Below are 11002 nucleotides of genomic sequence, written 5' to 3' on the forward strand. Positions count from 1 at the left end.
CATTCTCTCTCTCTGGGTGTCTCTATGTCCCAGTCATGGGTACAGATATTTTTGACAAGCACTCTGGTTCCTCATTTAGGAATTCGATACTTGTTTTTGAGCAGCTCTGAAGGCCTCTTCTGGTTTTATACAATTTCTCCCATTAGAAACTATCAAGTTAAGAAATTATATATACACACATATATAATTTGTTGTTATATATACATAATTACTATATAATGATTAATTGTATATAATTAATATATTTTAAATGCTTTTTGCTGATTGACAGCGAATTATAGAATTGTTCCTTTTAACTTGATTTATAGGCACCTTTACAGCATAAAAAAAGGGTTTTCTGAACATGCTAAATTACATTAGATCAAACCATATGAACGTATGATCTCCACAAGGTTTTGAACTATGACATGGGAATTTCATAGGCTTCATGTAATTAGAAATACCTAAGATGCTTGCAGAAATGTATATTTACAGCTCTTTTTCTTAGTGGATCTATCGCTTAGTGGGATAGCAGCCCTGGCATGGACCAGAGACTCTGCATTTTTAACAAGCAGGTTTTTCTGATGACCAGGCAACCTCAAGAAATACAGGCATCTCAATTGTAGTTGAGTAAACACCTAACTAAATATAGCGCTTAGAGTAGTTTATATTGTTTATGTGGGTCTATTGTATTTAATGTAAAATCCATTAAAATCTATTTGCTCTTTCTTTGGGCCTATAGCAAACCTCTCTTACAATTATATGTGGCCGAGGATCTAACTTCTCTCCAGTGAAATGTGACTAGAACTGATTTATGCCACATGAGGACCTGCCTTACCCACCACTCCTTGCCTTCACTTCTTCATATTTTTTCATCTTCGACTGTCCAGATACAGAGCACTACAAAGTCCTAGGCAACAGCAGAGACACAAGATGGAAAAAAACAGAACAGGCTGGGAAAATAAAGATCTCTGTTATACTGTGGCAAAATATTTTGCAGAACTGTTGCCTGTGAAACCTGGAAGGTAGACCTAGTTCCTACAGAGTCTACAGCACTCAAAGAAAAGGTTGGGAAATGCCAGAATTGTTACTTTGTTTAGCAAGGTGTTACAAGAAAGAAAAGAGCTGAATTTGTTGTTTTGAAAGCAGAGGTTGATAGAACACATATTATGGCCTTGTAGAGTTGGAAAATTGATTATCTTTGAAAAAATATTTATTTATTGATGTGTGTGAGAGAGAGAGAAAGAGAGGGAAAGAGAGAGAAACATCGATCTGCTGTTCCACCCATTCACGCACTCATTGGTTGACCCTTGCAGAGGCCCTGACCAGGATCTGAACCCACAACCTTGGCATATCGGGACGGTGCTCTAACCAACTGAGCTACCAGCCAGGACAAACTGATTATTTTTAGATTTCACAAACAGGAGATGCAATCAAAAAAAGATTTGAACAACCATGTTCATTCCTCCACTTAAACAGGAGAATTATCTCTGTGTCTAAGATAAGGTCCAGCAAGTACTGCCCTCCCATCTAAGCCTGCTGCTTCCTATGGCCTCCACGGAGCCATCGTTAGTGTGAGAGCCAAAGGCGTTGGCTAGAGGAAGCAGACAAAGAAAGCATGTTTAAGAAATATGTCTAGGAAAGGCATACTTCAGTCTTGGATGTGGTTGCTGACACATGGAACTTACCAGAAGCCCTGTTAAGTTGTGGAGAGAGTTGTATTTCCAAAGAAAGTTCAAGCTTGCACTAAATATGCTATGACTGTTAAAAAACCCCACACCATTTGAGCCCCCAAACTGCACAAGAAACAGGCTCTGAAGTTGTGCAGCCCCGAGGAAGACATACCCTCTAAGGCCCAGTTCGAATGTGAGTCCTAGAGGACAGCAGCTGAAGAAGAAAAGCCACCGGGGAGCCTAGCCAGGGAAAGTCAAGAGTAATGGGTGAAGGAATTCCTCTCGGAGAACAGCCTTGAGATCAATGCAAGAGACTTCCCACCACCAGGGCACGGGTCCTCCCTGTGCTGGCCATCGGGGGTCTGTTATCGCGATGTGTCTCCCGTTCTCCCCTTTTCTGAAAGGGGGTCTGGATATTTTGGTTATCCCACCCCCCTTCTATCACTGTCCAAGGGGTGACTGTGTATATAGGACAGATCACTAGTCTTCCATTGGACACTAAGGAGCCACATCTCCATCAGATGGAAAGGACAGTGTGCCACTTGCAGATGACCCGCTTCAGTGACAGAATGGAACTTTGGGCGGTTCCTTTTAGGAAAGGGTGGGATTGTTTTGCCTGTAGGAAAAAGTGTGCAAGGATACTTGATGGCTGGCGAGTCTGATGCAGGCGGAGATGGCTAATTTCCATCAAAATCCATTCTTCCCTCCTTTGGCCACGTAGGTGGGCTTTACTTCCCAGCCTCGCCCAGGGTGAGGTGTGGCCTTGTCACTGAGTGTGACTAGCAATGAAGCCTTTCGCTTCCAGAGCTGGCCCATAAAACTTTCCATTCAAGTTTTTCTGTATTCTTTCTCACCGGGCTGGCTGGATGCAGATAACTGAGATCCTAGCGGAAGGCAGGGTCACAAGACGGAAGGAGTCCAAGTCCCTAAATGGCCCCGTGGAGGTAAGCAGCCCCACTGACTCGAACCCCTGCCCAGGACCACAACGTTAGCAAGGAACACCCTGCCATGGGGTTAAACCTTTACATGTTTGGGTCTGTTTGTTGTAGCAGGTTAGTGTGCCCTAGCTACCACTGGCTAGGGTACCACTGATACCACCGATACACTGCTTAATTCTTTACTGTCTCATGGCCTTCACTTCTTCCATCACAAGGTATCTAACTTTGGGCAAACTGGCAGATATCTTTGTGCCTTGATGTCCTCATTAGTAAAATTGGGAAAATAATAGCACCTCGTGGGGTCATTGCGAGGAGGCAATGAGTCAGCGTATGAACCCAAGTGTGACTGCAGGGCCATGGGAGTGTACTGCTGTGCTTATCGTTGTTAACACACATCCTCGTGGCCTTTGGGTTTCGTAATTAATACTACCGCACACTGAGACTGGGAGTGAAGAACACCCCGAATAAAAGCTGTGTTGTGAACCAAGACAAAATGCTGAGTGAATGCCCATGAATCAGCTCTTTTTGTTTCGTGAAAATCGGACACATCCAAAAGTTCAGAGTATTCAGGAATGATGCCAGGCCTCTCCGTGACTCACAGATGGTCCCTACTGAATTCATGATGAGATTTCTCCTGTGTTACACCCGGAAAATTAACTCTTTGGATTCTGCTAACTAACCCAAGGGGGGGTGGTGTGGATTTTTGTTTGTGGGAAAGTAAAGTTTCTGCCTGATCAGAACTTGCATCCTCACGCAGAGGGCAGGACCTCCACAAATCCTTGTGATCTTGGGCTCATGATTGAAGAGAGACACAGTCTCTGCTGGGTTTCCTTTCCTGTCCTTTCCCAAGAGGCCTCATGTTTGTTGTCCAGCTTTATGCTGCTTGTGTAGAACAGGCCGGCGACATCCAAAAACATAGACATCCAGTGTACTAAGCTATCTCTAAGCCCAGTTTGCTATTTGACTCACAAGAAGAGAGAGACGGCAGATTTTGAGAAAGCTATCTCAGAAATAAAATACTGTTCACCTGAAGCCCAACCTCAATGGGCAGTTAAATTGTAAAAGTGATGAAGCATTTCCTAGCTGGACAGCGAAGGGAGCCAGGCCCCGTGGAACTAAAAGCATGGGTCGCTGAGGGCCTGGTCGCTGGGAGCCTGTCCGCAGCAGCCTGACTTGGTCACAGTCCTTGCTTTGTGGGCAGCTAAAGCTGGGATGCAGGAGCATTAGAACCCGCAGATGCAGTTTCTAAACGTGGGAGCATGGCTTGTTTTGGGTCACTCTGGTCATAGGTACTTAATTTTCTTTTTTCCTCTTTTAGTCTTCTTTTTTACTCCTGAGAGAAGCAGTTCACAATTTCGCTTTCTGAGTGTAAGGTCTACCCCGGGAGCCTCTGAACGTGATTGCTCTCATAAGCGTTGTAGTGTAGACTGTGGAAGGAGCTAGCCATGTAATTCCTGTCACTACACCTTGGGTGAAGTCTCCAAGAGTTCAGAAAAAGTATTAGCCACATATCACACAGGCGCAAAAAAGAGATATTAGGGGCCTGGCCAACGTGGCTCAGTGCCTGAGCATTGACCTATGAACCTGGAGATCACGGTTCGATTCCCGGTCAGGGCACATGCCGGGGTTGTGGGCTCCATCCCCAGTAGGGGGCATGCAGGAGGCAGCCGATAGATGATTCTCTCTCATCATTGATGTTTTTTTCTCTCTCTCTCCCTCTAGCTTCCTCTGTCTGAAATCAATAAAAAAAATATTATGAGTCAGGGTTTTGAGCATGATTGCACTTAGGAGGAACAGAGTGAATGATTCCACTGGCCCATTCTTGTCTCCTCTTCCACTGGTTTCTTTTATATTTTTGTTTAAAGTTAAAATCCTGATGATTATTTCATAGTCCCATGAGAGTTGTTTTAGGTTTCCTTTTGGATTACAAAACATGAATCTCATCCATTCTCCAGAGACTCGCGGGTGTCTTCAGAAAGAACAAAAGAGAAACTACTGAGTAAATATTTCCAAATGGGTAGCACCGTGCCACAACCCTCCATAGGCCAGGGGCTTTGCTTTAATTCACTTTTTATTCTTTTATGTTATTTTTTCCCCCTGCGGATGCGACTCCCCCTCTACTCTGGCCAAAGGTTGTGACTGAGTCTACCTTAGACGGACCACCATTTAATCAGGTGGAAAAAGTTAGAGTTGACTTTCAGCTCTCTGTGAAAATTTCCTTTTATATATCACTCAGTTGATAGAGCAACTAGATTTCCCCCCTTTTCCATGAATTGTGTTAATTTCCTGCATAGGTGGCCTGAGTTTGCAAATAGTGGCTTAAAAGGACTTTCCAAACACAGGTGGTTTTCGACAAACTCTAGGAGGGATGGATGATAGAAGATAGAGCCGCAGACACAATCAACTCTGACTCTGAGAGTGATGGAAATGGTGCGTGAGGTACATCATCCCAGGTTTCAGCTGAATCAGCTTAGTTCACACACACACAGGAACATACAAACCACGGACACAGTCTAACTCAACATGCAGCCTGACTACACTCAAAAAGGAAATGCTAGCCTTTTGTCACGTCATGTGAAATATTAATCAACAGTACCTTCTCCGTGAGGGGTCCACTACAAAACTCAAAGCTAAAGACAGGGTAAAAAGATAGTTTGGGAGAGGAAATGTGGTTGTTCCATGGTGAGCTGTGAAAGCTCTAAAGGCTGGTAGGACATCTTGGGTCATCCTGGAGGGGAGCAGGAAGCAGGGCCCAGAGACATTTCTTAGGTACACCTGTAAAAAGCGTGAGTGACCCTTTCTACTGTCATCCTAGTGCCCCCAATTTTTAGCCCTAGCCCTTAGTTGAACTTGAGGCTACTCTGGAGCATGTTCTTTATATAAGAACTTAAGTGTTTGAGTGTGTCACCCAAAATTTAGGCAGGCTTTTGGGTATATGGAGGAATTTGAGTACATCCCACTTGTTACCAAATGAAATGTACACATTTAGAGTTACATATTTGATAGACTTGATATTGGCCACTTAGGTTAAGAAAATCCAATGATGTGTTACAATTCCAGCAGAGATGAAATATTCATTTAATATGTGAACAAAATAGTTCATAAATATAATAAATGTATTAAATATTTTTATATGTTCATTCTTAAAGAGCTATCTATTGGACCAGCAATTTATTCATCAAAGCTTTCATGGACCAGGAATTATCTCAGCACTGGAGGGCCTAAGATGATTAAGACATACTAATTCATTCATTCAATGACTCTCTATCAAGGGTCTGTGTTGGGCTCTGTTTTAGAAGTTGGGGATAGAGCAGCGAACAAGACAAAGTCCTTGCCCTTATGGAATTTACATATCAGTGTGGGTTAAAAATGGTAAGCAAATAAATGTAAGTATAATGCCAGGTAGTGTTCAATGTAATGAAGAAAGACCTAGCAGGATAAGAGACTAGAGAGTGACTCTGCATGTGGTGAATGTGTTAAACAGCAAGGTCAGCTGAAGCTGAGGAGGATCTGGAGAAAGTGTCAGTCTGCAGGAAGAGCAAATACAAAGTCTTCAAGGGTGGAAGGAGGTGAGTGTGTTTGGAGAATATCAAGATGGCTGGTGTGGCTAGAGCAGAAATACTAAGAGCAGAGTTAGGAGGTGAGCTTGGAGAGATAACAGGGACAAAGTCACGGTGTGCCTTATAGACCATGATAAATGATGGGGTCTGAGCGTGGCTGTGGACAGTCCCCCTGCGAGCCATGTGCAGAAGTGACCACAGGGGGAAGCTTAGGAGCAGGGAATCTGGAGGTGTTTACAGTAGTTTGGATGAGACATGACGCTGGCTCCGTAAGCCCGAAGGCAATGGAAGTGGGGAGAAGTAGTCAGGTTTGAGATGTACTGTGAATGTTGAGCTGATTGGCAGGTTTGGATGGAGAGGGCAGGGGGTATTGTTAATGAAAGAAAGACTTTAAGGAGAATACCAATTTTTTGTTTGTTTGTTCTGAGCAACTGGGTTCATGTACTTCTATGGGGAAGGCTAGGGGAGGAGTAGATTGGGGGAAATAAAAATTCTGTTTCGGTCAGGTTAAGTTTGAGATGCCTATTGGATATCCAAATGGACAGCTGGACATATGAGTCTGGGTCTCAGGAGGTTATTGGGGGTGAAGGTATAGATTTACGAGTTATCAGGGTGTAAGTAATATTTAAAGCTCTGAGACAAGATATAATCAGCCAGGGCACGAGTGTCAGTAGAGAAGAGGGCCAGGGACTAGCACTCACGGCTGGGAGAGCTGGAGAAGGCAGCATCGAGATGGAGAGAGATTTGCCAGCGAGGGGAATAAAAACCAGGAGAACTGTGGTGTCTCTGAAACCAAGTAAAGACAGTGTTTCAAGGGCAGTAACGAACTATAAGAAAAGCCTCCAAGAGACCAAGTATGATGAGGACTGAGAACTGAACACTGATTTGGAAAGACATGACCCTTTTCCTCAGGAGCTCACAGCACAGAGAGAGTGGGAACATAAGGAAACAGATAAGTTGCTACCCAGTGGTGGAAGTTGTGTTCTAGAAATGTCAACAAGTTTCTGGAGGTGGGTTGGAGACGGAGCAAGGAGCTCCCCTTGGAGAGTCAAGGAAAGTTACATGGAGGAGATGTACTTCCAGATTCTGATACGTGGGAAGAGGGAAAATGACTAAGATTGACAAAACTTAAAACACTTTTTTCTCGTTGGTTGTTGATTTTTCTGTAATCACTCATGCAAAACTAATATTTCCTCTCCCAAGTGAATATCCCACTATTATTACTCCATGTAGACATAGTTATCAATGATCAATACTCATAATAACTATAAGGACACATTTATCAATTATCAATACACATGATGACTATAAGGACAGTCACACATTCCATCACACACTACTCCATTTGGAGGCTACTCTTGGAGTTAAATTTTTTCTTGTTATAGTTTTTATCTTTTAATGAGACTTTAATTCCCTTTTATAAGTGTGCGTAAGTGTAGAGAACCTATTCTTAATAATAATAGCTACGATGCACCTAAAGCCTATCATTGCAAGGCACTGTTCTAAGGATTGCATGTATTAATTTATTTGGTCCTCACAAACAATCCTTTTATGCCATTTGTGATAATTGAGGCACAGAGAGGTTAAATTACTTGCTCAAGGCCACACAGTAATGAAGAGCCAGTACTAGAACCAGGCTCTCTGGCTTCAGAGCTTACCATTTTGAGGGCCATGCTGCATTTCTGTCCTTACTATTACATTTCTACCTTCCTGGGATGGGCATCTATTAGGGAAACATTTTCAAGGAACAGGCTCTCTTGGACTTGAACTACAATTTTCTAAAGACTCAGTAAACTAGTTGCAGGCAGGTTGTCATTTCAGCGTAGTCTGGTAGGACCCAGCGACTGGATACCGGTTACTTCTCCACATGGAGAAGAGAGCATTAGTTTTTTTTACCGTTGGTTGTAGATTCTCACATGACAGTGTCAGAATGTAGCTCTTATGTTCAGGGGATGGTGGTAAAAGGAGCTAGCGTCTTTGTGACGGAGGCGATCCCTCTATCGACGGAAAATTACTATCTTAGACGTATTGACTCATGTCTTCGTTTCCTTTATAACCTAATTGCAAGCACATGAAAAGACTGCATACTAAAAAGGCACAAAGTGTAAATCGGAGCAACAATGTTCGGCAATGCCTACTATGCGCAAATTATTGCGGCGGGTGCAGTGGCTGTGATTTCTTGAGAACTAAAATCATGGAGTAGCCCAAACCTTTAAGATGCTCTGACGCTCAAACACCACCACATAGGTACACATGGGCTATAAGACAATTGACCTTCGTGGAACTTGGTGGTGGTGCAGCCTCTGAGCTCGGATGTTTTCGTTTATAAGCTGACCGTATCTGCGAAGATCGTTTTATTCTGTTTCTCACACGACACTGTAGATTTGGGGGTCCACCTTTGGTCTGTTTTTGAAATTAGGTACCAGCCAGTTTTCCTTTTCTGGCAGAAAGAGGGTGGAGAATAAATAGCCTCATTAAAACATTTACAGTCAACTATCCTAGTTAGTAACTTTAAGTCACAGATGCCATAGTTTCATAATTTGTTTTTTTTTTCTTCCCCCAAGGTGAAAGCCTACCTGTTCTTCTCTTTATCCTGTTCTCATTAAAATGCTCTTCCCTGGGCGTAGTCGTTACATTTTCAGAAAAGCTTCAGGGGACCAGCATTGGAATTTGCTCTTAATTTCTACAAATACAGAAAACCTGCTGGGAAATGGACTCCACGGTTCTCTCCCCGCCTGCTCTGTGATATTGTCATCAATCTTGGAGCTGCAGGAGGAGGGGACTTAGGTGATTGTTTAGCTCTGGAAAAGAAGCTACTTCCCGCAGACAGAGGATTTCAAAAGGCCACATAACAAAGCCAACACTCACACAGGTTTCCTGTGGGCCACTTCCCCTCCGCCGCATCTGACACAGAGCCAAGGTGAAGGAAATTTTCCTCTTACAAAACCTCGAATCTCTGCTAACTCACCAGGCTGATCACTGTGTTACACAAGTTATAAAATCGAGGCTATTGTGAACTTCTGAAGAATTTCATGAACTTGCTTTTAAGAAATCGAGTAAGATTTGTTTTGGAAATTAAGAGAAAAAGTAAGAGTAAAGTGGAAACATTTAGATAAGATATCACACTGATAAGCTAAACTTTGGAAAACACTTAAAAATAAATATACCAGAAAGAATTAAGTTGTGACTATAGTATGTTAACTGTCAGGCTTCAACATATTTTATCCCCAATTTTGTCCGTTTGGCATATACTTTCAAACACTTCTGATTTTATTTTTCTCTTTATTTTTACTTTTTAAAACCCATCAATTAAAAGTGTTTCTTTACCTTCAAGATATTTAAACTCTTTTAATAGCCCCCCCCGCCCCCCACAACCCCAGGAAAATCAAAGCGCAGTAGTAGAGCAGCAGTTGTTACGGAGAACGGCAAGCCCCGTGCGTGTTGATCTCAGCGTTTTCCCTTATGAATGGCCTGAGGTGAGAAAGGGGAAAGCGGCGAAACACGTCTTTCGCCAGTTGTGTGCTTAGTGGAGATCTTTTTTTTGGTAAAAGAAGGATCGTGGTGCAATTGCACTACATTCAGAATAAAAAGTTGACACGTCTTAGGCGCGTGCTGAGTGACACCTCTGGCCCCAAGATCTAAGGCGCATTTCAGGGAATTTCTCCAGGATTCTTCCTTTGATTTGGGGGGGCGGGGGGCTGTTACAATACAGACGGATGAACCAGTTGCTCTAATAATTCCAGCAAAGCCCTCGGTCGTGTGCCCTGCGGGGCGCCCTGGGGGCTGCCAGGCCCGCACCCAGGGCTGCGCAGCCCTCAGCCGGGCCCCGGGAGGCCGGGGGGCCCCCCGCAGCGCGCCCCCCGCAGCGCGCCCCCCGCAGCGCGCCCCCCCGCCCCCCCCCCGCGCAGCCCGCGCGCCCCCCCGCGCCTACCTGCGTAGTGGTCGAACACGGTGGGCACGTACTCCTCGGGGAAGGCGTCGTTGGCGTAGCTCATGAGCAGGCAGGTCTTCCCCACGGCGCCGTCCCCCACCACCACGCACTTGAGCATCGTCTTCCCGTCGCCGTCGCCGTCGCCGCGCTCCCGGCAGTGCATCCTCGCGGCCCCCGCGGGCGCGCCGGTCCCAGAGCCCGCGCCGGTCCCAGAGCCCGCGGGGCGGCGGGCGGCGGGCGCCGGGCTCCGCATCACTTGGCCTCCGCCTGGGCGCCCGGGGCGCCGCGGGCTGGAGCGAGGCGGCGGGCGCGCGGCCCCTCGCTGGCCATGCCGGGGAGGCCCGCCCGGGACGACTACTGCGCGCGCCGGCCCCGCGCCGCTGCCGGGCGGGGCTCAGACGCCCTCATTCCCCGCCGGGCGCCGCCGGCCGCCTCGCTGCCTCCTCGCCGCGGGCCTGGCTGGGGACGCGGGAGGCGGCGGCTGCCCGCGCATTCCCGCCCCACATCTAACATGGAGGAGAGCCGGGCTTTCCAGCGCTCCCCCGCTTCCTCCAGCCCGCGGGCGTCAGGAAATCATGGGTTTCCTGCTGCTTTCCATATTAGGGCCCGCGGCCCGGAGGCGGCAACAATGGGGCCTGTGTGCGGGTGCGTGTGTGTGCGCACTTCTGGGGAACTGTGTGTGTGTGCGCGTGTGTGCGCACTTCTGGGGAACTGTGTGTGTGTGTGTGTGTGTGTGTGTGCGCACTTCTGGGGAACTGTGCGTGTGCGCGCGTGTGTGTGCGCACTTCTGGGGAACTGTGTGTGTGTGTGTGTGTGTGCGCACTTCTGGGGAACTGTGTGTGTGTATGTGTGTGTGTGCGCACTTCTGGGGAACTGTGTGTGTGTGCGCACTTCTGTGTGTGTGTGCGCGCGCGCACTTCT

General features: G+C 46.2%; 1 protein-coding gene across 1 annotated transcript in view; it reads right to left on the bottom strand.

Moving 5' to 3' along the window:
* RHOJ (ras homolog family member J) overlaps positions 1–10278 on the bottom strand; it is a 73537-nt gene extending 63259 nt beyond the window's left edge. The window contains exon 1 of the mRNA XM_087819991.1: positions 10082–10278. Within this exon, the coding sequence (XP_087676117.1) occupies positions 10082–10244 (163 nt within the window). The 5' untranslated portion in view covers positions 10245–10278. The remainder of the gene's footprint in view (positions 1–10081) is intronic.
* Between the last annotated feature and the right edge of the window lie 724 nt (positions 10279–11002).

The sequence above is a fragment of the Miniopterus natalensis genome, chromosome 1 (genome assembly GCF_054644295.1).
Source record: "Miniopterus natalensis isolate mMinNat1 chromosome 1, mMinNat1.hap1, whole genome shotgun sequence".
NCBI lineage: Eukaryota > Metazoa > Chordata > Mammalia > Chiroptera > Miniopteridae > Miniopterus > Miniopterus natalensis.